The sequence below is a fragment of the Podarcis filfolensis genome (assembly GCF_964270895.1).
Source record: "Podarcis filfolensis genome assembly, chromosome: 2".
Classification (NCBI taxonomy): domain Eukaryota; kingdom Metazoa; phylum Chordata; class Lepidosauria; order Squamata; family Lacertidae; genus Podarcis; species Podarcis filfolensis.
The window spans coordinates 18127397-18154049 of NC_139605.1; the positions used below are offsets into that span (position 1 = coordinate 18127397).

The 26653-nt window shown below is 49.1% G+C and overlaps 2 protein-coding genes across 7 annotated transcripts in view; one reads left to right on the forward strand and one right to left on the reverse strand.

Moving 5' to 3' along the window:
- Positions 1-18997, reverse strand: LOC310756815 (uncharacterized protein). Of its 2 annotated transcripts, none has more exons than XM_083601635.1 (4): positions 18489-18997; positions 11311-11430; positions 703-4978; positions 1-415 (listed from the first exon to the last, which is right to left on the reverse strand). In XM_083601635.1, the coding sequence occupies exons 2-3, from the start codon at positions 11396-11398 to the stop codon at positions 3471-3473; spliced, it is 1596 nt and encodes a 531-aa protein (XP_083457761.1). In that variant the 5' UTR covers positions 11399-11430; positions 18489-18997; the 3' UTR covers positions 1-415; positions 703-3470. The 2 variants fall into 2 exon arrangements, with proteins under 2 accessions (XP_083457761.1, XP_083457760.1); XM_083601634.1 differs by having other exon boundaries at positions 18459-18996.
- The window catches only part of LOC310756838 (uncharacterized protein), a 14762-nt gene continuing 2783 nt past the window's right edge, over positions 14675-26653 (forward strand). The window contains exons 1-4 of one of the 5 annotated variants that reach the window (XM_083601682.1): positions 14675-15121; positions 16112-16243; positions 24009-24068; positions 25711-25867. Coding sequence is in view for 3 of the 5 variants with exons in the window: in XM_083601679.1 (XP_083457805.1) it covers positions 24045-24068; positions 25711-25837 (151 nt within the window). In the remaining 2 variants the exon portion in view is untranslated. Of the gene's footprint in view, positions 15122-16111; positions 16244-22306; positions 22734-24008; positions 24069-25710; positions 25868-26249; positions 26638-26653 lie in introns of those variants that run through there. The other 4 variants (XM_083601679.1, XM_083601680.1, XM_083601683.1 and 1 more) reach the window with 4 other exon arrangements.

Sequence of the window (26653 nt, forward strand, 5' to 3'; positions counted from 1 at the left end):
TTGCGTGAGCTACGTTTTCAATCTTTATTACTCCTAACCAACAACAAAGAAGTCAGAGCTTAGAAACTCCCCCTTTTAATAAGTCAGTCGAGGGGACAGGACCCTAAAACATAAAAGAGACGCTTGCTTTGGATGAGAACAAAAAAGGGGGGGAGAAAAATAAACAGAAGTACATTGAGGCAAACAGACTCCCCTTGCCCCTGCCCCAAATGCAATAAAGTAAATAAAGCTTGGAAGAAGGGGCAGAACAATGGGGGGGAGTACACGCCCGTAAGACAAGGGAGAGGTTAAGCCCGAGGCAGAAGCAGAGGGAAATCCAGAGTCCAGGCCTCATCCGTCCACCCATTTGCATGGTGAAGAGGGTGTTGTGGCGCCATGCCTCTTTGGGGTGTGTCTCTTGTTGCAGCGCAAAGGCCTCCCGTGACAAGCAAGGGAGAAAGGTTGTTTTCTGCTGCTCCAGAGAAGCGGACACGGAGCAATGGATCCAAACTACAAGAAAGAAGATTCCACCTAAACATTAGGAAGAACTTCCTGACAGTAAGAGCTGTTCGACAGTGGAATTTGCTGCCAAGGAGTGTGGTGGAGTCTCCTTCTTTGGAGGTCTTTAAGCAGAGGCTTGACAACCATATGTCAGGAGTGCTCTGATGGTGTTTCCTGCTTGGCAGGGGGTTGGACTCGATGGCCCTTGTGGTCTCTTCCAACTCTATGATTCTGTTCCTTCGCAGGCCTCTCCGTCACAACAGGGCCGAGGAAGAATGGGGTGCAGGAAACGGGGCTCTTTTTCCGCCAGTCCTCCCAAGCGAGATTCCGAGGTAGGTGGCAGGAGAGGTTGCCACAGAATTGTAGAGCCGGGAAATACCCCTGAGGGTCATCTAGCTCAACCCGCTGCAGCACAGGAAGCTCAAGCCAAGTACCCATGGCAGGTGGCCAAAATCTACAGTCGCCCCTCCCTGGAGCCAAGATGCGTTGTTCTCAGTCAGTAGTAACAGCTCGCCTGTCCTCGCCAGCAAGATGCCCATGCCACGCCAGAGAAGCAAGGCCTTTTCACTCTCAGTTCTCCCCAACTCCTGTCTAGGGCCTCATCTGCACTACGTATGTTTAAGGTCGTATCATCCACTTTAAACAGCCATGGCCTCCCACAAAAAGAATCCTAGGAACGGTAGTTTGTTAAGGGCACTGGAAGTGGTTAGGAAAGCCCCCTCTCCTCAGAGAGCTACAATTCCCAGAGTTCCCTGGGAAGAGGGTTAGATTGCTAAACCCCTCTAGGGAGCTGTAGTTCTGGGAGGGGAATAGGCGAGTCTTCCTCAAAACTCTCAGCACCCTTAACAAACTACCAACCCCGGGGACTCTTTTTAGGGGAAGCCACGACTGCTTGAAGCAGTGCCTTACTTATTATTTTTTTCTTTGCATCGCTTTCTTTATCATTGAAACGTTTTCAGGAAAATACGAACACACACCAACAAAATGGCTGCTTTTAAGGTGCAGGTGGAGCCATGATGTCTTACGGTAGTAAATTCTGAGGCGTTAACCTTGCATGGCAAGGTAACATTTTCCTTTTCTCCCATTGACGGCTCCACATTCCTCCCCTGTCTCCTTTCCAGATTATAAATTCTGCTTCTTTAGTTTCTCATGCATCCATCACACCACCCAAAGGCTCAACTTCTTTATCACTGCATATGTGTGCGTGTGTGTGTACATCAATCCTACTGCCAAGCCAGGACAGGAAAACTCCAAGGTGCCTATTTGTTGGGCTTTCTGGACCCAAGATCCACCCTCCTAGAAATCTGGATTTTATGTTTTAAGACAGGCTGATGCCTACAGCCAGCTATCCCCTGCCCCTTCAAAAAAAATAGACCATGAGCCTTTGAACTCCTATTCTGAATCTTATCCATCAACAATACACTACCCCAGCATGATTCCAGGCCCAAAGCTGAACCCTCCTTGAGTATCTTACTGTTTTCTTCCCCTCAGTAAGTTGCACACTTATGTTGTATCCTCTGCCCTAAACTGAAGAGATGGGCTTTCTCACCAATACCTCAGTGAGCAGATTTCGCACACGTGCTTCACATTTGTGGCCAAACTATTAAGAACCCCAAGAGACAAGAGCTCAAAGAGGACGACCATCTAGCTGAATAGCGGCTCATAAGCACAGCTCCCAGTATCTAATGGGGTCTCCATCCTCTCTGCTTTTCCTTTAGTCCTCAGGAAACGAAACCCTCCAGGGATTCCTGGGTCTGGAGGGTGCTGTCAGCAGCTTCGGAAAGCAGAAACTGAGCACGAGAGATTCCGAGATCCAAGCAAAACCAATTTGAGCTTCTCTAGTTAAATGCTGCAATCTGACCCTCAGACATTTAGGTTCCAATGCACCGGCTACTCAGGTGGGAGCGCTGCTCAAGGCGTAGTTCATGCTCCCACTACCTGCCACCCCCCCAAAAAATGTTTAGATTATTTGTGTTGAATAAGTCAATAAAGCTTTTCCTCCACATTCAAGAGGCTTACCAAAGTTCCATGGCCCTCCCCACTACCCAGGTGGATTCCCTAGCATCTAGTGAAGTCTGAGTCCTTCTCAGTTAGGCATCTAAGGTCTGGAGGTCAGTCCTCAGCATGTTAAAGCTTTGTTATCCAGAGTTCAAAGTTACCCACGGGGGAGGCAGCTATAAGAGAGGATTAGACAAATTCATGGAAGATAAGGCTAGCAGCAGCTACTAGCCATGAGAGCAATGTTCCCCCCTCAACTATCAGAGGCAAACAAAAACACAAACCCCCCCTCTAGTTGCTGGGAATCACAAGTGATTGCTGCACCCGGGTCCTGCTTGCTGGCTTGCCATAGACATCTGAACGGCCGCTAAGAAGACAGGACACAGGATCCTATATAAGCCTCCGACCTGATCCATCAGCGCTCTTCTAACAGGGCTGGAGGGGTGGGGAGAAGGGAGTCGGGTACAATACGGGGCGAGGAAGAATCAAGTAAAGCTTTTCGTTTCCCAAGACATGGGTTATATTTATACGTACACAGTGTCAAAACAAAAAAGGTGAGCGAGACACCCATACGGATTCTAAATCAGGATCAAAACTCCCCAGTGGACAAGGTTACTAGGTTTTCACCTCAATAGGCCTTCTTTTCCAAGAACCTCTTTCCCCCCCCCCACCCCGCTATCGAGGTGTGTGTGTCTACAATCTCTTCGCTTATATGCTGTGATCGCGTGTTTCTTTTCCATTGCTATCTTTCCCCCACCCCACCCCAACCCCCGAAATAATTCCTCAACCACGTGCAGATCCGCCGGGGCCGCGCGAGAGCTGCGCCGTCGCTTCCCCCGTTAAGCAGAATGTACAAAAAGGATTCCTCTTCCTTGTGTGGATTCTAGACTCGTTTGGTAACGCGAGGGAGAGGGCGCGCGTCTCCCGTCTCTCCCCCCCCCCCACCTTCCCCGCTTCTCTCACGCCCCCTCTTCCATTTTTTATTTTTTATTTTAGGGGCTCTCCTTCGCGTGGCTCCGCTGGTGCTTCAGCAGGTTGGCGCGGCGCGTGAAACCCTTCCCACAGTTGGAGCAGCGGTAGGGCTTGGTCCCGAAGTGGGTCCGCTGGTGGATGATGACCTCCAGGGTGGTGCCGAAGCTCCTCCCGCACTCGCTGCACTTGTAGGGCCTCTTGCCCAGGTGGCTGCGCTGGTGCTTGAAGAGCTGCGAGGTCTGGCTGAAGTGCTCCGGGCAGTCGGGGCACTTGTAGGGCTTCTCGCCCGTGTGGATGCGCTGGTGCCGCTCCAGGTGGGAGCTCCAGGCGAAGCTCTTCCCGCAGTACTGGCACTTGTGGTTCTTCTCCATGGCGTGGCCCCGCTGGTGCGCCAGGAAGGCCGAGCTGTCGCCAAAGCGCTTGTCGCAGTCGCCGCACTTGTAGGGCCGCGCGTGCGAGTGCGTCTTGTTGTGCTGAAGCAGGTGCACCTTCTGGGCGAACTTCTCCCCGCAGGTGGGGCAGGGGAAGGGCCGCTCGCCCGTGTGGACGCGGCGGTGGCGCTCCAGGTGGGAGGCCCACACGAAGCCCTTGCCGCACTCCTCGCACAGGTGCGTGCGCTCACGGTGGTGGCCCCTCTGGTGGCGCATCAGCGTCTGGCGGCTGCGGTACACCTTGCCGCAGTCCTCGCAGCCCAGGTGCGTCTTCTTGTGCTCCTCCAGCTCCGAGATGAGCGCGTAGCTGCGCCAGCAGGCCGGGCAGTTGTAGGGTCGCTCGCCCATGTGGTTGCGCCGGTGCTTGGCCAGGTGGGCGCTCTGGCTGTAGGTCTCCCCGCACTCGGGGCACTTGAAGGGCCGCTCGCCCGTGTGGACCCGCCGGTGCCGCTCCAGGTGGGAGGCCCAAATGAAGCACTTGCCGCAGTCGGCGCACTTGTGGGGCTTCTCGGCCGTGTGGCCCTTGCGGTGGTTCTCCAGGGCCGAGCTCTGCGCAAAGCGCTTCCCGCACTCGGGGCACTTGAAGGGCTTCTCGATCAGCTGCGAGCAGCGGTGCTGCAGCAGGTGGAAGTTCTGGCTGTAGGCCTCGCCGCAGTTGAGGCACTTGAAGGGCTTCTCGCCTGTGTGCATCCGGCGGTGGCGCTCCAGGTGGGAGCTCCAGATGAAGCTCTTGCCGCAGTCCGAGCACTGGAAGGGCTTCTCCCGCGCCGCATTGGCCTCGCTCCGCTGGCGGCCCCGGGGCGGCGCATGCAGGCTCCTGGTGCAGTCCGAGCAGCGGCTCTCCAGGCTCTTCTTCAGCGCATGCCCTCGTTGAGTCGCTTTGTCCTTCTTAACCACCGGGATGATCTTGGGGGGAGGTGGCGGTGGCGGCGGCGGCTGCTTGGGCGGTGCGCGGCGCACCACGGGCTTGACTCGCCTGGGGGTGCTTTGAGACGTGCCTGGCCGCAGCTCCTCAGGCCCTTCGTCCTCCTCCTCTTCATCGTCCTCCTCCTCTTCCTCCTCTTCATTGTTGTTGCTGTTCAGCAACTTGTCTGCAGCTGGAAAACAAGGCAACCACCTTAGGAAGGCCAAAACGTGTGAATTTATATAGCAGTAACACCTATTGATTGCACATGAAATGTGGCAAACCGCCCCCCCCCTCCGTAGAATTGTAGAACTGTACAGTTGGATACTGGAAGAATAAGAAATCAAGGTAACTTTTTTTACATATATAGAAACGGAAATGGTTTATTGAATATTTACAGATAATTTGTAAACAGATAAGATGATTGGCAGGATTATTGTAATAACCTGCTGTTTTACAATAAGAGTATGTTTTTAAAGTATATGAATAAATTGTGGGAATCTTGAGGATTACATCCCACATAAATGAGTAAGTTAAGTTAGTTTGGATAGGTAGGTAGATATTAAAAATAAATTTAAGGAGCCGCAGAAAGAGGGAGAAGGAAGTCAAGCTCTGAAATGTTAATATGATTGTAAAATTAGTGAAATGTATAAACTTGAAAAGCATAATTATTATTTTTTAAAGAACTGTACAGTTGGAAGGGATCCCGAGGGTCATCTATTCCAGCCCCCTGAAATGCAGGAATCTTTTGTCCAATGTGAGCCTTGAACCCTGAGATTTAGAGAATAAGCTATCCAGAAGTTGCCACAAAGGAATGCAGTACAAGCATTAACATAGCAACTGTAAAATCAGCCAAGTCACACCTTAGTTGTAAAGCATCAATCAACTCTAACCCATTAGCAGTTTACATGGGCAATTAGTTCCCTTTATTGCTACCCAATTTTACAGGTAAACACATGAAATTCTGACTGCTACAATTTTAAAAAAACAGCAGGGGGGGGGAGATGTATTTAGCCTTTGCATTATCTTACCTTTCGCAACCTTAGATCCCCAGATGTTTTTGAACTACAACTCCCATCATCCCTGACCAATGGCCATGCTGGCTGGGAATGATGGGAGCTGTAGTCCAACAATGTCCAGGGACCCAAAATTTAGAAAGGCTGGATTAATAGCATCTTGACTTTTTTTGTAAGCCGCTTGGGGGGGAGTGCAGGTTGTTAGGTGTCGTGGACTAGGACTTGGGAGAACAGGGTTCAAATTCCCATTAAGCCATGAAGCTCACTGGCATAACCTTTGGCAGATCTCTCTCTCCCTCCCTAACCTACCTCACAGGTTTGTTGTGAGGAGAAAACAAGAAGAAAGAGAATAACATAGGCCACTTCCAAGCTCCTTGGAGGAGACAGTGATATATAAATGTAAGAAATAAAAACAGGATAGAAACTCAAGCTTAACACTAAAAAGTCAGGGTGACTGTGGGGGGAGTGTAAAAAAAGGGTTACTTCCACTTTAATTAATTTTTCTCCCAAGTGTCTATTTTAAAAAAGCTGCAAGCAAAGTATTTTTTATTTTTGTGCAGCATTACAGGCCCTTTAATAACAACAGGAAGAAAGGGATGGGCATATGTGATAAGAAAACAGAAAAGGTGGTTAAGTCCTGAGCTCTCCAACATATGAAGTGCTATAGTTGTGCCATATAATAGTAATTTTATTTATCTCATTTCAGGTCTACATACCGCCTGATGGTAAAAACAACACCTGAGAGCGGTTTGCAAAATGTATGCAGAACGTCTTTCCCCGTTCTGCTGCATTAAAAACAGAATCGTCACCATCAACCATCACTGTCAGTTGTGGGGGAACCGTTGGCCCGCCAGAGGTTGCTCAACTACAACTTCCATCAGTCCCATCAAACCTGGCTCAGGCCAGGCATGGTGGGAGTTGTGATTGAGCAAGATCTGGAGGGCCAAAGGCACCCCACAGCTGATCTGCATCAAGGAACAGACACACAAACTCCACACACAAAATGTATGGGATGCAAAGACTGGCATACAGGAGTTCTGGAACTCTGGACAAAAATAAGGGCAGGGGACTCAGAAGAGACAGGAATCTTGCAGCACAGGAAAAGTAAAGACGAAGGGGACCGAGTAGGGTCAGGGTGACCAAGAAAGGAGCTTTAGGGTGTAGGAAGAAATGGGGTGAAAGAGATAAAAATAATAATAATAATTTATTATTTATACCCCGCCCATCTGGCTGGGCTTCCCCAGCCACTCTGGGCGGCTTCCAACCAAATATTAAAATACAGTAATCCATCAAACATTAAAAGCTTCCCTAAAGAGGGCTGCCTTCAGATGTCTTCTAAAAGTGTGGTGGTTGTTGTTCTCTTTGACATCTGGTGGGCGGGCGTTCCACAGGGCGGGCGCCACTACCGAGAAGGCCTTCTGAGATAGCCCAAAAGACCCTGGGAGGGTAACTAAAGCCACAATCGCTCCATATATTTAAAGCACTATGATACAGCTTTAAACAGGTGTGGCTCCCCCCACCCCAATAATTCCAGGAACTGTAGTTTGCTAAGGGTGCCAAGAGTTGTTGAGGGGGGGGGCACTATTCTCTTCACAGAACGATAATTCCCAGAGTTCCCTGGGAGGATGGGTTGGCTGCTAAACCACTCTGGGAATTAGAGCACTAGGAGGGGAATAGGGGTCTCTTTTCACAGCTCCCAGCACCCTTCGCAAACTACAGCTCCCAGAAGATGCAGTGCAAAAGTGGCCCAAGATGCTATCTATCCCCCAGGGACTAAAAGAAAAGAAAGCATCTGGTTGGTCCATGTTAGAACAAGATGCTGGACAAGGTGGGATCCAGCAGAGTTCCTTTTAGCTTCTTATGAAGATGAAACACGCGAGGTTGTAGGAAATTGGGACTCTGGCAGCGTGGGGAAAGGGGCAAGAGCGAGGAGGGTGGGCGTAGGAAATAGGAGACGGCGGCAAAACAGGAACCTGCTAAAGAACGCACCTGGCAAAAACGATACCCAATTCCAAAAAATAAATACTCACCAGGAAGAACAGGGAAGAAGAAAACCGGAATCTCAGCCCCTGTGTTCCTTCCTTCCATTGAAGCAGCCTGCCTCTCTCCTCTCAGGGAGGCAGCTGAGGGAGGGAGAAGGGCCATTTATTGGCTGGAAAGGGCACTCACTCTCTTTGTGGGTGGGGTCTTTAAAGAGCATCTCCTGGGGCATATTTAAGCCAAGGTGCTTAAAGGACTCTTTAAGACAAACCCAGGCTCCTTTCTCTTAGCCCTGCAGGACCCTCCGACCCCCATGCCCCCAAGGTAAAGGAAATGCAAACTGTCTCCAAATCTCTGTGGATAACAGCAGGGATGTAGGTGATCCACAGCAGAAAATGGGGGAAAGAGCTGGGAAACAAAGGCATTAAATGGCCAGTTTCTTATTAGAAAAGAAAGCTTGATGGATCGTCAAGTGGCAAGAATAGTAACAGGAGCTGAAGGAAGAACCTGTGCTTGATTTCTCAGCACTGTTGTGGAAACAGCAGACAAATTGCTTCCAGGTGCTACGGAAGCCTGGATGGCCCGAGAAAGCTGCTTCCTTAAAGGGTTGCAGAAAGTTTAGGGTACTTTCCCCCCCAAGTTTACATGCCCAGTGAAGAGGTTCTGTCTTATGCCAAGTGAGTAGAAAGTGCTTTGTTTAATGCTGGACAGAAAGAGAGGCCTCTTCAATTTTTATTGGGTTATAACCATTTAGGTCAGTCTTTCTCAACCTTGCATTCCTGAATGTTGCTGGACCACAACTCCCATCATTCCTAGCTAACACGGCCAGTGGTCAGGGATTATGGGAGTTGTAGTTCAAAAAAACATCTGGGGACCCGAGCTTGAGAAAGACTGGCTTAGATAGTGGAGTTAAGTTTTTAATGTTTGATGTTTGATAACGCTTTTATGTGTGTTGGAAGCCGCCCAGAGTGGCTGGGGCAACCCAGCCAGAGGGGTAAGGTGCTAATAATGCTAACAATAATTTATATTTATAATTATTATTATTATATTATATTATATTATATTATATTATATTATATTATATTATATTATAATTATTACAGTGGTACCTTGGGTTAAGAACTTTGCTTCAGGATGAGAACAGAAATTGTGCAGCAGTGGCGCAGTGGCAGCGGGAGGCCCCATTAGCTAAAGTGGTGCAGTTTCAGGTTAAGAACGGACCTCCGGAACGAATTAAGTACTTAACCCGAGGTGCCGCTGTATATTATATTATATTCTGGAAACCTGTTTCCTAAACTATGGATGATACAGAATGTGTAGCCAGGTTTTCCAAGTTTAATGAGCAGGCCTTTTCATACCTAGGATTCTGTCTTCTCAAACGTTAGAACTGGACCACCGCACATTTCACACAAGACAAGACGCATCTTTAAAAAGTCCTACGGATCTCACAGCAGCTTCTTGCTCTGCCTGCAGCTGCAATTGGTCCTTACAAAAAGTGACCCCCACAAAAGCGGAACTTGCTTCTGCACAAGCAGGCCCAGAAGGGGGATAAAAGCCGAGGCGCTGAGCGACTCAGCACCCCACCCCTATCCATACTCTGGTCCATGGAGTCACAAAGAGTCGGACATGACTAAACAACAACAAAATTAACTCTGGGCATTAAGCGAAAGAACTGCCTGAGGGCGAGAATTGGGCTCCCCCCCCCCCCCCGGCAGAGTAGCTTTTCCACAGACCATTTTCATGGGCGGGGGCCTCACCTTGCTGCCCATGGCAGCAAAACTTAGAACATGCGGGGGGGGGGGGTTGGAAGCACCACGGCAGAGATAGAAGTTTCCTGGGCTCCCATCCGCTCCAGCATAGCCTGTGGTCAGGGATGACGGAAAGATGCAGTCTCCAGCAACATCTGGGGAGTCAGAACAGGCTCCTTATCCCTAGGCTGGGGGGGGGGGGTTCCGAACTCCCTGATCAAGTCGGGCAGAGCAGCCAGGGGAGAGGTCTGACTGAAGCCCTCGTACGCCTCACGTCCAGCACGTTGCATCAAAGCAAGCGAGAGTTGTTGTGCAGGAACTAAGCACACACGTCTGGGCTTATTGCGGCCTGTTTGACAGGTTTCGGACCTGCCTGTTTGGAATGTTATTCCCCAGGGAGGAATGTTGCGCGTACAGTGGTACCTCGGGTTAAGAACTTAATTCGTTCCGGAGGTCCGTTCTTAACCTGAAGCTGTTCTTAATCTGAAGCACCACTTTAGCTAATGCGGCCTCCTGCTGCGCCACCGCGCCATTTCTGTTCTCATCCTGAAGCAAAGTTCTTAACCCAAGGTACTATTTCTGGGTTAGCGGAGTCTGTAACCTGAAGCGTCTGTAACCTGAAGCCTCTGTAACCCGAGGTACCAATGTATCCCTAAATGAATGAAACCTTATGGCTGAGAAAGCTGTTGAAACCAGGTCTCCTATACCCAAGTCGAACAATATCGCTGGCTTTACAGAGCCATGTTTGTAGTGCTTGGAACACTCACCGCCAAACATCAGACATGTTCAGATAGTTGATCTTGGTGGTGGCCTGTCTAAGTAATACATTGGAATGTAGGTAGGAAACATTATTGGCTCCTCAACCAATTGTGTAACAGAAAAACCACACGCTTATGTATGTATGACACATCTGTCTTTCTGAATCAGAAGCTGCCTACCAGGAGGTCTGGAGGTCCGTTCTTAACCTGAAACTGTTCTTAACCTGAAGCACCACTTTAGCTAATGGGGCCTCCTGCTGCTGCCCCGCCATTTCTCTTCTCATCCTGAAGCAAAGTTCTTAACCCGAGGTACTATTTCTGGGTTAGCAGAATCTGTAACCTGAAGCGTCTGTAACCCGAGGTACCACCGTAATGCAAAACCAAGAGCTTCCCTAGGCAAGACGAGAGGAGCTCCTGCCAAATGGTGCGCTGGGTGCCTAGAAAACTGGTGTCGGAACCTCACTATCTGAAATGTTGTGCTTGTACCCCATTTGCTTCTTGAGGTGGGAAACCTGTGTGTCTTTTTCCCAGTCAAGTTCTTCATTTGCTCCCTGGGAATTTAAAATGCGTGCAACTGTGACTATAAACTGTAACCTGGTACATTTCTGCTTCCTAATAATAATAATAATAATAATAATAATAATAATATTTTTATTTACACCCCACCCATCTGGCTGGGTTTCCCCAGCCACTCTGGGCAGCTGACAGCACATATGAGATCTTGCCTCTGCTATGAGCCCAATTGCCGAATGTCTCAGGCCATGCTCATCTAAGAATAAGGAGTCTGAGGGTCTCTTGTGGCTTTTTTTCTTCCTTCCTGGGAGATTCCCACTGCTCCCCCCTCACCTTTTTTTCAGAACAAAGAACACCACTTCCCTGAAAATGTTATCAGTAATAGCTGCTGTTCAGGGGAGGCAAAGAGAGATCTTCTTTATAGCGTGCACACACAAAAAAGAGGAGAAAAACCAAGTACAAATGGAAGAGGAGAACCGATACAAAGTGGAAGGGAAATGGGATTCTTACCAAGAGACATCAGCGTCTCGTAGCTCTCCTGCATGACATCTCGATATAGTGCCCTCTGTCGCGGGTCCAGGTACACCCATGGCTCCATGGCAGAAAGAGTTATCAGGAATCCAGCAGCACCTACCAACAACAAATGAAACCCATTCAACATCTGCCTCTTTATTGGAATGTACTACTTAGCAGTATGGACGTGGGTGGCGCTGTGGGTTAAACCACAGAGCCTAGGACTTGCCGATCAGAAGGTCGGCGGTTCAAATCCCCGCGACAGGGTGAGCTCCCGTCGGTCCCTGCTCCTGCCAACCTAGCAGTTTGAAAGCACTAAGTGCAAGTAGATAAATAGGTACGGTTCCGGTGGGAAGGCAAACGGCGTTTCTGTGCGCTGCTCTGGTTCGCCAGAAGCAGCTTAGTCATGCTGGCCACATGACCCGGAAGCTGTATGCTGGCTCCCTCAGCCAATAAAGCGAGATGAGCGCCGCAACCCCAGAGTCAGCCACAACTAGACCTACATAGTGTCGCAACCTCTGCAGGTGTGCTGGGTTTTAAATATACTCCCTGCCTTCTTTCACAGGCATGATAAGATATGCGTACATAGCACTGTTATTCTGAGAGGCCCAGGAAAGGACCAAATTAAGGTGTTTTTACAACAAATGGAAACGCTGGAATTTGGCAAATGGGGACTCCGGCACACCTTAACTGCAAGGTCTGGAAGTAGGACCTTTACAAAAATAAACACAGATAGACATCTGCCATTGATGCTTTCGCTGAGATTCCTGCATTGCAGAAGGTTGGACTGGATGACCCTTGGGGTCCCTTCCAACTCTACAATTCTATGATTCTAAGAACTGTATAAATATGCTCCACAAACTCACCCACAGCCAGAATTCCAAGAGTGGAAGCCAAAAAACCCCCAGTCTCTAACAGAGCATAGGCCCGTGGGATCTCTCCCACCCCCCCACCCCCCGCAACCTCCACACAAGTGGGATCCAACTGAGTCCTACTAAGAGGAGACCCATTGGAATTAATGAATGCAAGTTGATGGTTCAGTGGGTCTACTCTGAGTAGGATTAGCATGGGCTACAACCCAATTTATTTATTAAACTTTATTATAGCAGTTTCCAACCTCAATGAGGTTTGCATAAAGTAGCAAAAACTAAACTGGAAAACACACATTTTAAACAAAAATCAAAGCCTTGAGGCTTCAAAGGAGCGGAGCAAACCACCAAAACGCCATGTTTTCACCGCCTGCCTATACAGCGCTGAGGGATGTGGCTCTAGCTGCCTTTCCTTCTGAAAGGCAATTTCATAGCTGAGGGTGCTGCTGCAGAAAAGGCCCCGTCTCACGTTGCAATCAATCAGGGCTTTGATTTTTTTCAAACTTCCTGGAGTTTGAAACCTCCAGCAGGAATGGCACTTGACATGCCACCAGCCACTGTACCCAACTTATGCCAGGAAGATAAAGGTAAAGGTACCCCTGCCCGTACGGGCCAGTCTTGACAGACTCTAGGGTTGTGCGCTCATCTCACTCTAGAGGCCGGGAGCCAGCGCTGTCCGCAGACACTTCCGGGTCACGTGGCCAGCGTGACGAAGCTGCTCTGGCGAGCCAGCACCAGAGCAGCACACGGAAACGCCGTTTACCTTCCCGCTATAAAGAGGTCCCTATTTATCTACTTGCACTTAAGGGTGCTTTCAAACTGCTAGGTGGGCAGGAGCTGGGACCGAACGACGGGAGCTCACCCCGCCGCGGGGATTCGAACCGCTGACCATGCGATCGGCAAGTCCTAGGCACTGAGGTTTTACCCACAGTGCCACCCGCGTCCCACGGGAAGTATTCTATACCTTTACACAATTTTGTCTCTTAAGCCTGCGTCCTGTTTTCTTTAGGTAAAAGGTAAAGGACCCCTGGACAATTAAGTCCAGTCAAAGGCGACTATGGGTTTCGAGTTTTCATCTCACTTTCAGGCCGAGGAAGCTGGTGTTTGTCCACAGACAGCTTTCCAGGTCACGTGGCCAGCAGGACTAAACCACTTTTGGTGCATTGGAACACCGTGACAGAAACCAGAGCGCACAGAAACACTGTTTACCTTCCCGCTGGAAGTATTTATCTACTTGCACTTAAGGGTGCTTTCGAACTGCTAGGTGGGCAGGAGCTGGGACCGAATGATGGGAGCTCACCCCGCCGCAGGGATTCGAACCGCCGACCATACGATCAGCAAGTCCTAGGCACTGAGGTTTTACCCACAGCACCACCCGCGCCAGGAAGATACACCTTGACAAATTCTGATTTAACGTTCAGATTGGGGGGGTTGCAATTGTTTCTTCACACCGAACACCTCCAAATCAAATCAGGATTAAGTGGTTTTCTAAGGACGGTGGGGGCATGGGTGCTGTGTTTGAAACTGTGGACAAACGCCGGCTCCCTTGGCCTGAAGCGAAATACTGTTGGGGGGGCACCAGCAGAGGGAGAAGGGGATACAGTGGTACCTCGGGTTAAGTACTTAATTTGCTCTGGAGGTCTGTTCTTAACCTGAAACTGTTCTTAATATGAAGCACCACTTTAGCTAATGGGGCCTCCTGCTGCCGTCACGCCACCGGAGCACAATTTCTGTTCTCATCCTGAAGCAAAGTTCTTAACCTGAGGAAATATTTCTGGGTTAGCGGAGTCTGTGACCTGAAGCGTCTGTAACCCGAGGTACCGCTGTAGTTTCATTCTCTAGGGTGAGAGAGTCCTGTTCCTGTGGATCTTGCCCAATAACCCCAGACAGGAGACAGGAGGGAGGTGGGTGATGTATACCAGGTTGGAAAGCTTTCCCCCTCCAGACTCTTGTTGTTAAATATGGGGTGGTGTGCATTTCGCCTGGTGCTTAGCTGGCTGCAGTGGGTGAGAAAAGAGGCTGCTGGCCCCCTAAGCTGAGAGCCTGTTTTTACCACCTCCTCCTTTCTCTCACCCTCCAAGGAAGCATTTGGGGTGGTTCGCTGGACGTTCTTTCCACTGGCATTCCCGACACACATCCCAATGTGCCCAACTGGGATTTGCGTTTTTGCTATTCAGATTCCTTTAGTGTGCTTCCGCAAGTGCATCTTCCTCTCGTATTAGGAGATGCTGTTTTGTTTTATTTTTAAAATTATAATGGCTTGTTTTCTTGGGAGGCTTTTGGAATTCAGCTCCACCACGGGAAAAGCAGCGTACAAAACATTAAATGATTTATGTATTTTTTTAAGAAACAAAAAACCCTTACGTAGCCGAATGCTGCATTGACCTGGCAACTCAGGACGGTGCAATTGCAACACAGCAGCGCCGTTTGTGAGTCTGATAGGGGCAGGAAAGTGGGTGGTAACACCAAGCTGCCCCACTTAATACCCAGAGAAAAATTCTACTACATTTAAAATGCCGCCCACTGCCCATGCCCCATTGTTGAAGCGCTTGCAAAGCTCCAGCCCTTCTGCAGGCATCCATCTCATTGGGCTATTCCTGGTTTCCATGGCGGCCAGATTCAATACAGAACAGGCTTCACTGCTCTTTAAGGATGTTTACACTACTGGGCTTATACTAATTCAACAGCCATGCCTCCCCCCCCCCCCACAAGAAACCCTGGAGATTGTGGTTCTACAGGGAGCAGAAAGGGTCTCAGAAATTCCTGTCCAATTCCACAAAGGTGAGGCCACCGAGTTTCTTTCCAAAAACAGTGTCTGGCTAAACCTTTAATCTGCTCATATTCTCTGCACTGTGGCTTTTGCATAGGAATTTCTGCAGCTCTCTTCAAGTAATAAAAGCCGTCCCAAGTCTTGCTTATTCCGCCTTCCAACTCCAGAGGTAATGTGAATTTTTAAATTTCATTTTTAAAGCTCATTGGGGCCTTCAGAGTCACAAATTCTGGATCTTCTCCTGTTCAAGGTCTGTGCAGTTTGCCATTCTCCATCCCCTCAGTACCCACCACCCAAAAAACCTGTCATATACAGTGGTACCTTGGGTTAAGTATTTAATTTGTTCCGGAAGTCCGTACTTAACCTGAAAATGTTCTTAACCTGAAGCACCACTTTAGCTAATGGGGCCTCCTGCTGCTTCTGCGCCGTCGGAGCACAATTTCTGTTCTCATCCTGAAGCAAAGTTCTTAACCTGAAGCACTATTTCTGGGTTAGCGGAGTCTGTAACCTGAAGCTTATGTAACCTGAAGCGTATGTAACCCGAGGTACCACGGTATTGGAATCTTCTAGCTGCATGACAAGACCCTGTTGTTTTGCAGACCCGGAAGCGGATGGTTTGATCCTCTCAATCAGGCATAGACAAACTCCGGCCCTCCAAATGTTTTGGAACTACAATTCCCATCATCCCTAGCTAACAGGACCAGTGGTCAGGGGTGATGGGAATTGTAGTCTCAAAACATCTGGAGGGCCGGAGTCTGCCTATGCCTGCTCTTAATACAGGGGTGTGTGGGAATCTGCGGTGCGTCAGGTGCTGATGGGGACTACAATTCCCATCATCCCTGGACCCTTGGCCACCCTGACAGGGGCTGCTGGGAGTCCCAACGATAGATATAGAAGACCGCAGGTTCCCTATTGCCAGTCTAGAAGATTCCCTTCCGCTGCTTACGCAGGCTGTGATTGGCTACACTGAACGACAGGCCCGCCCCAAACCAATCAGGGAGCTTCCCAGCTGAGCAGAGATTTGAACCCACACCTTCCACACCCAAGCTTTGCCTTCAGTGCACCAGGCCAGTCACAGCAACTGGAGAGCGTGTGATTTAGGCTTGAACCCCAGCTTGGAACCCAAAGTATGAGCTCCTCGGCTAGCGTACCTCGCAAGGTTGGTATGAAGAGGTGGAAGGGGAAAAGAGACCATAAACTCCACCCTCAGCCCCTTGGAAGAAACGAGGATTATTTATCATCAACAGCACCTCACTGATGAATATCGCTGACGGATTCTAACTCCCTGTGGGTATAACAACTCTCCCGGCAGATTTGAAAGCTGACCTCTTGCTGATTTTAATTTGATATATACAAAAGGGTGGAATATCAAAAGGCAGAGGAAAAAATAAGAACAGAGAGCCACACACAAACTATTACCCAATGCGGAGCATGTTTATTTGCACAGCGGCAATACTTATTTGGATTGCTAATTTCTTGTGCAATCTGCTATTGGTTAGTCAGGTAAAGAGTCTACAAACAGGGTGTGTGAGACCAGTTGCAGTTTAGCTCTCCCAAGATTGGGAGGGAATGCTTTTTTTTTTAATAAAATAAAAACACAAATAAAAAAAAGGGGGTGGGAAACCAGAAACTGTGATGCCTCATGTTAAAGAGATTCCACCCTGCCTCCAAACTGGCTCCCTTCAGGAGTTTTGAACTACAACTCCCAGTTGGCTGGAGCTGATGAGAGATGTGGTCTAAGACAGCTGGAGGGCACCAGGTTGGCAAATGCTGCCATATGCAGTTCACCTTCAGAAGGTCCAGCTCGAGATATTTAGGGCAACTCAAGGCATAAAGTCCAAACGGTGCTATGTCCTACGACGCAAGGGTTCAAAAGCAGACGAAAAACGGAGAAATCTGTGCACGCCGAAACCTTATTTATAATAATATTGTTCAAGGTGCTGCAAGTTCTTTGTTCATAATTTGTTTGCTTTAGCGAGGCTTGAGCTTTTGTGAACCAGAAACCACTACATCGGAGGCATCATCTGATAAAACAGGCTCTCCACCAGGAAAGCTTAGGGCATAATGAAGCACAACGTTTTTGTGGATTTTGACACAACATAATAGACTGTTGAGCAGGAGTAGCTAACTAGTCGTGCACCATACTACAACTCCCACCAACCCTGGCCTAGGTTGGCTAGGGCAGATAGGAGCTGGAAGCCCGAAAACATCCAGGAGGTTAGTGCCCTTGCTCATCTAAACCTGGCTCTCCAACTGTTGCACTACAACTCCCATCATCCGTAGATAGCAGGAACAGTGGCTAGGGATGATGGGAATTATAGTCCAACAACAACTGCAGACCCAAGTTTGGGAAATCCTGGACTAGAATAACTGGAAATTTGCCTCCATATTTTACCCAATGCTAATACCATTTCTGTTCTTCCAATTCATCTTCTAATAAGGCTTTTTCCAATAATGGATTTTTTTTAAAAAAAGTTTGCATGTTTTCATACTTTGCCCATTTCTTCTGTTAACGCTTTAGCAGAAGGCAAACTTGGCCACTTCAGAACATAGAATAATAAGAATTTTATTGTTGGAACTGAGCTATCCTGCAGCATCTCAGGGACCACTTTCAGCAACTTTTAAAAACACATACAAGTGCAAATATAATATTGCAATAAGCATAAATACAGCAGTATGTGATACTGGTTAATTTCTGAGATTTCAAATTGCTGTGCTCATACCCGAAGGGCCCCTGAGAGCTTAACTCCCAAAGCCATGTAAGAAATCTCTTTTTCAAAAATCTTCTAAGAATTACTAATAATTCTTGGAAGCAGTAGCATTGCGAAGACTAGATACCAAGCAAGAAAACTTAACATGACAAAGGTGGGCGTAACTTCTGGTACAAAAGCGGGCAGGGACGCTGTTTTATTCCCCCCCCCTCCCGCCCCCATATTAAAGTAACCCACAAGAAAGGGCTAGGAGTCTCTGCGTGCGGATGAACAGAACGCGCTCGGCTACCACGAAAAAGAAAAAAGAAAATCCGGATTGCTTGCAAATTAAAACTTTTGTGCGTGCCGCAACACGCTTACGAAGGCTACCCAGAAAACTAAATCCGGGCCTTAACCCCCGAAATCTATAGGGACAGATGGGGAACTGCTTGCTCCGATTCCACTGCAGGAGGACGCGGGAGCCCAACTCGATTTGGCCATTGATCTTCTAAGGAGGTGGAAAAAATAATCAAGTCTCCTTTTCTCTCCCTCCCCCCCGGCGGCCAATTTGGCGCTCGCCCTTGTTCCCAGTCCCACCCACCCCCTGCAGCAAAATGGGCCGAGGCTTAATCGCTCCCCTCTCCTCCCCTTTAAAGGGCTCCCCACCCCTCAACCGGCAGAAGGGCTTTGCTTCGCCATCCCTTCCCTCCCACCCCCACCATGAAACAAAAAAATGAACGGGGGGGAAGGAGGGATCAGGGCCAATTAGTCGGCAATCCCTCCAGGCCTCGATCCCGCGCGCAGCCCCTCCCTCACCTCTCCGCGGGGATCCTCGCCTTTGGTCACCTGCAGCGCGGCTCCGGCAAGTTTGCAGATCGGCCGGGGGGGGGTCGTCCCTGCTGCGTGTTGTGGGGTGGGGGGGGGTAAAGGAGGAGGAGAAGCAGCAGCAGCAGCCGCCGCTTCAGCTTAATCCGGATGTGCAGCGGCGGCTGACTCAGGAAACTCCGCCTCTCTCGGTGCGGGGCTGCCGAGCGGCGGCGGCGGCAGAGAAGGGCGCAGCTCGGGCGGCTGGCAGCAGGAAGGGGAGCCCTCTGCTGGGCGAGGACCCCCAGATCGGGATCGCGAGTGGCTCTTGCAGCGAGGGGGTCGGGGTTGGGGTGTGTGGATGAAAGATGGGGTGGATGAAGAAGAGCTTGCTCTCTTTAATAAATAAATCGATCGATCCTATCTGGAATATATCTATATTTATGTCTTCTGGACTTGTCGCTGCTCTCATCGGAGTTTCCTCCGCGGTGACCTTAAAACGTTTCTTCTCGACCTGCCCGTGCGAGTTTTCCCGCGAAGGAAAAAGGTGTCTCCCCCCCCCCCGCCCGGAGAGTGGAAAAAGAATCTCCGTCGGCGTTCTAGATCGTTGGGCGCGTTCTAGATCGTTGGGCGCGTTCTAGAAGACGAGCGGTTTCGCTGCGTTCTGGGGAATCCTTACCGCTGGAGGGAAATCGGAGAATTGCAGAGTTCGAAAGGGACCACGAGGGTCCAAAAACCCCATGCAATGCAGGAATCTTTCGCCCAGAGGTGCCAACTGGAATAAATGATTGGGGAGGCCCAGGTAGGCTCCCATCCCGCATCACAAGACATGGCACGCAAACATCATTTGAACGGCAGTGCCTATCAACTGGGTTGGGGGGCGACCTCCTCAAATATTTTGTTGGGGGAAACCAAAAGGACCTCGGCCTCTAGGAGTTGGCTCCTGTGTTTTCCTCCAACGTGGGAACCCAGGACCTGAGATTAAGAGTCTCATGCTCTACCGACTGAGCTATCCTTGGCCCCTGAATGATCTTCCACCCACTGGAGAAGGAACTTAATTAGAAAGGGGTGGGGAAGTGGTTACCCTTCCCGATTTTATAATTTTGTCACCTCTCCGTTTCTGTTGTAGTAAGGATGTTGCCCTGGCTTACATAAAGCCACTGACTGATTTGATCAAGTGCAAGCAGGACCTGAGTGCGATTCCTCTTCCCTCCTGTGGCTTCTGGCTCCAGCTGTGGAAGCAGATCATAGGGACATCATGGCTAGCAGCCACTGATAAGTCTTCTCCATTAAATCTCTCCAAGCCTCTTGCAAAACTTGGTGGCCACCACTGCCTTCTGCAGGAACCAGTTCCATGGTTTTAACTATGCACTGTGTGAAGAAGTGCTTTTTTTTAACAAAAAAAAAATCTGCCTTGATAAAGATGAAGAGCAACTTCCAAAAAAGTGGAATGAACAATACAGAGCCTTAGTCTAGCCCAGGGATGGGGAAACTTTTTCAGCCTGAAGGGGAGCTCTGAGGCCCAAGGCTACCCACCCTCCTGGTAGGCAGCTTCTGATTCAGAAAGACAGATGTGTCATACATACCTAAGTGTGTGGTTTTTCTGTTACACAATTGGTTGAGGAGCCAATAATGTTTCCTACCTACATTCCAATGTATTACTTAGACAGGCCACCACCAAGATCAACTATCTGAACATGTCTGATGTTTGGCGGTGAGTGTTCCAAGCACCGCAGCTCATGGCTCTGTAAAGCCAGCGATACTGTTCGACTTGGGCATAGGAGACCTGGTTTCAACAGCTTTCTCAGCCATAAGGTTCCATACATTTAGGGATACAGTGGTACCTCGGGTTACAGTGGCTTCAGGTTATAGACTCCGCTAACCCAGAAATAGTACCTCGGGGTAAGAACTTTGCTTCAGGATGAGAACAGAAATCATGCGCTGGCAGCAGGAAGCCCCATTAGCTAAAGTGGTACTTTAGGTTAAGAACAATTTCAGGTTAAGAACAGACCTCCAGAACGAATTAAGTTCTTAACCCAAGGTACCACTGTATATATTTTTAAGTATGAATGCTTTCTTTAGCTTGCTAATGCAGATATAAAATACTATATTTAGGGAGGTAGCCGTGTTGGTCTGCCGTAGTTGAAACAAAATAAAAAAATTCCTTCCAGTAGCACCTTAGAGACCAACTAAGTTTGTTATTGGTATGAGCTTTCGTGTGCATGCACACTTGGTATCTGAAGTGTGCATGCACACGAAAGCTCATACCAATAACAAACTTAGTTGGTCTCTAAGGTGCTACTGGAAGGAATATACAGTATTTAGCGAATGTGCTTGCTTTTCTTGTGCTTTAAGTATTGATAACTTTTTAAAACTGCTCCTGTGAGCGGCTTCTGAGCATAATTTGCTAAATATTCACTGGGCAATTTGCAGAATGGCCACAGGCTCCCCATCTGTGATGTAACCACATCAGGATTCATAGAAGTCAAGGTGATATTAAGCAGAGATTGGATGGCCACCTGTCATGGATGCTTTAGCTGAGATTCCTGCATTGGGGGAGGGGTTGGACTAGATGACCCATGGATCCCTTCCAGCTCTAAGATTCTATGATTTTAGTGCCTTGGAATAGGAGCAACAAACTGATTATTCAAATACTGCCCCCAGCCTGGCTCTACCCTGAAAGCACACAAAAGAAATTTGTATCAAGTTCTGGGGAGAAATTTGCCCATACTGTAGTCTTACTCATAAGGGCATGGGAAGGAATGTTTTCAAGATTTTAAAAAAAGAGGCTTTTCACACTTTAATGTTACAGTCCTGTTTTTTAATTGTGTATCTCGGTGGTTCTCAACAGCAAAACTCTTCACTTGAAACAAAACTTTAGATGAACACTTGCAATAAAACATTTTAAAGAGATTAAAGGATGGTGATTGTTGGGAAAGGCAGCCGGAGGAGCAACTTTAGGAAAATAAGAAGCTGCCTTCGACTCTCCCAGTCCCATTTACAGACGCCCAGGCTCTATGTAATTTGAGGAACATTGCAACAACGGTGTGATTTGGGGTTGCTGGCTTGCTTCCTTCAGAAGCCCCCCTGTGTTCTGACAAGGGGTGATCAGACCTCACTCAAGGACTATGGCGCTCATTCCCACGTTACAAAGTCACGGCCCTTTACAAAGTTTCCGAGCACAATTCAAAGTGCTGGTGTTGACCTTTAAAGCCCTAAACGGCCTCGGCCCAGTATACCTGAAGGAGCGTCTCCACCCCCATCGTTCTGCCCGGACACTGAGGTCCAGCGCCGAGGGCCTTCTGGCGGTTCCCTCATTGCGAGAAGCAAAGCTACAGGGAACCAGGCAGAGGGCCTTCTCGGTAGTGGCGCCCGCCCTGTGGAACGCCCTCCCACCAGATGTCAAAGCGATAAACAACTACCTGACATTCAGAAGACATCGTAAGGCAGCCCTGTTCAGGGAAGTTTTTAATGTGTGATATTTTAGTGTATTTTTGGTTTCTATGGAAGCTGCCCAGAGTGGCTGGGGAAACTGGGGTACAAATAATAATAATAGTAATAATAATAAATTTATTATTATTATTATTTACCCTTGCATTGCCTGCTGCTGTAGCGACCTTACTCTACAAGCCTTAGCTGCATTTTTGGGGAATCTCCGCCTTTGCAGGATAGCAGCGCCCGGCTGTGGCGCTTTCCCCCTCCCACGCCACTCAGTTCGCAACCCTGCCTTCTTTCCCCACGCGCGTGCAGTTGCGTGTATAGAAAACGGGTGGCGCCACCCTCCCGCATAGTAATTTGACATCTGTTTTTTATATATAACATGCTGGGGGGCGCTGCTGTGCCTTGCAGCTCCCCCAGACCCCGCGCAGAGGTTGCTGTTTTGTTTTGTTTTGGTCCCCCTTCCCGCCTGCCTACTTTTTCTCTCTCTCCTCGCTGCAGCGACTGTTGTAGCGGGGTTTGCTTTTCTGCCGGCACAGGAAGGGGCTGGAAGTAGCTGGGGAGGAAGGAGGGCGGCGAGGGGTCGCATGGGGCGCTGCGATCGGAGATCGACTTTTTCTTTGACTTTATTATTGGCCAGGGAAAACCCCCTTCGCCTGGGGCGCCCAGTTGCTGATCGGCGCCTGCAGAGGGGGAGAAACCTTTCGGGTCTCCGCCCACTCCTGCGCGCCCGACCGAAGTGGAGACTTTGTGCCCACCTACTCCCTGGACTCAGCCCCCCAAGAGGGGAACCCCGGAGGTATCCAGCGATTAACTCCGGAACAGCCGGACACTCTAGGTAACTGTGGCGTGGGGCAGGAAGGGGTCTCCGTCCCCTTTTCCTCCTGCTACGTTGCTGGGGAATGTCAGATCAGCTGACAATGGGTAAATCTGAGAGCCATACGAGAGAGTTGTTTTGTTTTGTTTTCTGCGCACTTGCGTAGTCCTTTCCCACGTGTTCCTCAAAAGGGACGGAAGGCTGCCTATGTAAAGGCGACCCTGCTTTATGCTCGCGACGACCTTGTGAGGTAGGCGAGGCTGGGATTGTGTGACCAGGCTGTGTTCACCTGCATGGCGTTCCCCACATTTTTCCCAGTGAGACCCAATGCCTTTGGCCAAGGCACAGTCTGACCCCCTCCTTTGGTGATCCTCGTAGAACTCTGGCCCCGTGGTTGCTATTAATTTGATTTTGAATTGATTTTAGAATATTGATTTTAGAATGCTGTGTTACTTTTATTGTTGTTAGCTGCTCTGAGCCCGGCTTCAGCTGGGGAGGGCGGGATATAAATAAAAATTATTATTATTATTATTATTATTCGATCTGCAGTTTCTTAACCCTAACAATCAGCCTAATGCAAATACAGTGGTACCTCGGGTTACATACGCTTCAGGTTACATATGCTTCAGGTTACAGACTCTGCTAACCCAGAAATAGTGCTTCAGGTTAAGAACTTTCTTCAGGTTGAGAACAGAAATTGTGCTCCGGCGGCGCAGCAGCAGCAGGAGGCCCCATTAGCTAAAGTGGTGCTTCAGGTTAAGAACAGTTTCAGGTTAAGTACGGACCTCTGGAACAAATTAAGTAGTGTTTATAACCCGAGGTACCACTGTATTTGTATTTGAAGATCACACCCTCCAGCCAGGCAAAAACTCTCAAGGCGGTTAAAAAGCAGAGCCTGCCAGAAGGGGGCAGGTATGGCCTCTGGAGAGTCTTGGGGGGGTCCAGAATTCCCTACTGCACCCCAAGATCTAAGTTTCCCCATCCCTGAAACAGGCCTTTATAAAACACTCAGGTATCTTGCTGGAAAGGAGCTTGGGAAGTTGCCTAAATATTTGTCCATCTAGCAGCTGGCGCAGTGATGCCTACTCTGTCTGGCAGCAGGTCTCCAGCAGAGGCCTCTACCGCCCCCCCATCACCTGCCTCCTGGTCCTTTTCAAACTGGAAATGCCAGGGACTTGAACCTGGGAACATCTGCCAAGTCCCTCCGTCAAACTGAGAGGAGAAGCACAGAGTTTGTGGCATGGAGTGTGCTGGATCCCTTCTTAAAATGAACCCTTTTGCTGTTTTTCTGTTTTTTTACATCACAGCCTGCCCCAACCCGGTGCATTCTGCTGAAAGAAGGAATGGCTACAGCAGAACCAGCTCAGGTAGGGGGGGGGGGTGGAGATCTTCAAATAATTTATTTTAGTAGTGGCAATTTCAACAAGGTTTCTAAGCCATCGTACCTGTGGAGCAATAAAGGTGGGCATCTTAAGAGTTGGGATTTGAGTACCAGGAAGGGGAACATTGATCAGTCCTCTGGGACACAATCTAGTTGGGTTGGTTGGTTGGTTGGTTTGAATGCAGTAGTAGTTTCATGTGCTTCTCATTCATTCAGAAAATATGTAGACTAGGGTTGGGAAGCCTTCGGCTTTTAAATCCCATCAGCCCCAACCAGCACGGTCAGAGCTGATGAGAGTCCAACAACGTATTGAGGACCAGAGTATCCCCACTTCTGAAGTATAGGGTTGTGGTCTTAGACATGTTGCCATATGCAGATGATACCCAGCTCTACCTCTCTTTTAAATCAGAACCAGTGAAGGTCCTGTGTGAGTGTCTGGAGGCGGTTGGAGGATGGATGGCGGCTAACAGATTGAGGTTGAATCCTGACAAGACAGAAGTACTGTTTTGGGGGGACAGGGTTTGGGCAGGTATGGAGGACTCCCTGGTCCTGAATTGGCTAACTGTGCCCCTGAAGGACCAGGTGCGCAGCCTGGGAGTCATTTTGGACTCACAGCTGTCCATGGAGGCACAGGTCAATTCTGTGTCCAGGGCAGCTGTTTATCAGCTCCATCTGGTTAGCAGGCTGAGACCCTACCTGCCCACAGACTGTCTTGCCAGAGTGGTGCACGCTCTGGTTATCTCCCGCTTGGACTATGCAATGCACTCTACGTGGGACTACCTTTGAAGGTGACCCGGAAACTACAACTAATCCAGAATGCAGCAGCTAGATTGGTGACTGGGGCGGCCGCCAAGACCATATAACACCGGTCCTGAAAGACCTACATTGACACCCAGTACATTTCCGAGCACAATTCAAAGTGTTAGTGTTGACCTTTAAAGCCCTAAACCAGGCATCCTCAAACTCGGCCCTCCAGCTGTTTTGAGACTACAACTCCATCATCCCTAGCTAACAGGACCAGTGGTCAGGGATGATGGGAATTGTAGTCCCAAAACAACTGGAGGGCCGAGTTTGCGGAAGCCTGCCCTAAACGGCCTCATCCCCAGTATACCTGAATAAGCGTCTCCATCCCCATCATTCAGCCTGGAGACTCAGGTCCAGCTCCGAGGACCTTCTGGCAGTTCACTCACTGTGAAATGTGAAGTTACAGGGAACCAGGCAGAGGGCCTTCTCAGTGGTGGTGCCTGCCCTGTGGAACACCCTCCCATCAGATGTCAAGGAAATAAACAACTATCTGACTTTTAGAAGACATCTGAAGGCAGCCCTGTGTTGGGAAGTTTTTAATGTTTGGTGTTTTAGTCTGTTCTTAATCTGCTGGAAGCCACCCAGAGTGGCTGGGGAAACCCAGCCGGATGGGCGGGGTATAAATAAATTATTATTATTATTATTATTATTATTATTATTATTATTATTATTATTATTTTATATTACTATCATCTTTTCACGGCACAGGAATTTAGGATTTTGTTAGTGTGGAACACACAGAGCCCTGGGCACAGGAAGGCTATGCCCTGCAGCGATTGTTGTTAATACAGCAGGCAGTGAGCTTAGGAGCCTTGTTGTTTTAGGATCTGGGCACACCTGAGGAGGAAGACGAAGAAGGGGAGAAAACAGTGCACCTGTCTCACCCTGGTCAAGCATCCCCCATGAATGATACTGCAGTAGGGGAAGAAGAAGACTGTGCAGCATCCCCAGGTAAAAAGCCCCAGTTATTTCTGTCTTTCTGTGAGCCACTGCATCACCCTTGGCTTCGCTGCACTAGGACCTCCCTCAAACTCTTTAGTTCTGGGTTTCTACTGGCCATGAGGGTCCTCTGAAGTAGCTCAAGTGCTCAGGACAGATTGCCTGCACTTTGTCCCATGTGGCAGTCAGATGCAAATCTAAGGGACACCAAAGATTGGACATCAATACAATATACTCCCATAGAGACTACCTTATAGGTAAAGGTAAAGGGACCCCTGACCATTAGGTCCAGTTGTGACCGACTCTGGGGTTGTGGCGCTCATCTCGCTTTACTGGCCGAGGGAGCCGGTGTACAGCTTCCGGGTCATGTGGCCAGCATGACTAAGCCGCTTCTGGCAAACAAGAGCAGCGCACGGAAACGCCATTTACCTTCCCGCCGGAGCGGTACCTATTCATCTACTTGCACTTTGACGTGCTTTCAAACTGCTAGGTTGGCAGGAGCAGGGACCGAGCAATGGGAGCTCACCCCGTCGCGGGGATTCGAACCGCTGATCTTCTGATCGGCAAGTCCTAGGCTCTGTGGTTTAACCCACAGCGCCACCCGCATCCCTCAGAGACTACCTTACACTGCATTTAAAACCCAAATCACATTTGAATAGAAACTGTTTCTCAGGCGGCTAGTCCTGGTCTTTATAACCCTGTACCTTCTTCCAGAAGGCAAAAGCTGAAAGAGATCATTTCCGGGGTGCGCACTATCCTGCACTATCTCTGCAGCTTTCTTATGGCACCTGGAAGCATAGATTTGATCCAAGGTAGGGAGAGTGCACC

Excerpts from the sequence above, each read along its gene's own strand:
- LOC310756815 (XM_083601635.1), bottom strand. The coding sequence starts at position 11,398 with ATGGAGCCATGGGTGTACCTGGACCCGCGACAGAGGGCACTATATCGA. Across the intron at positions 4,979-11,310 it reads CGAGACGCTGATGTCTCTTG|CTGCAGACAAGTTGCTGAAC; the intron begins GTAAGAATCCCA and ends CTTGTTTTCCAG.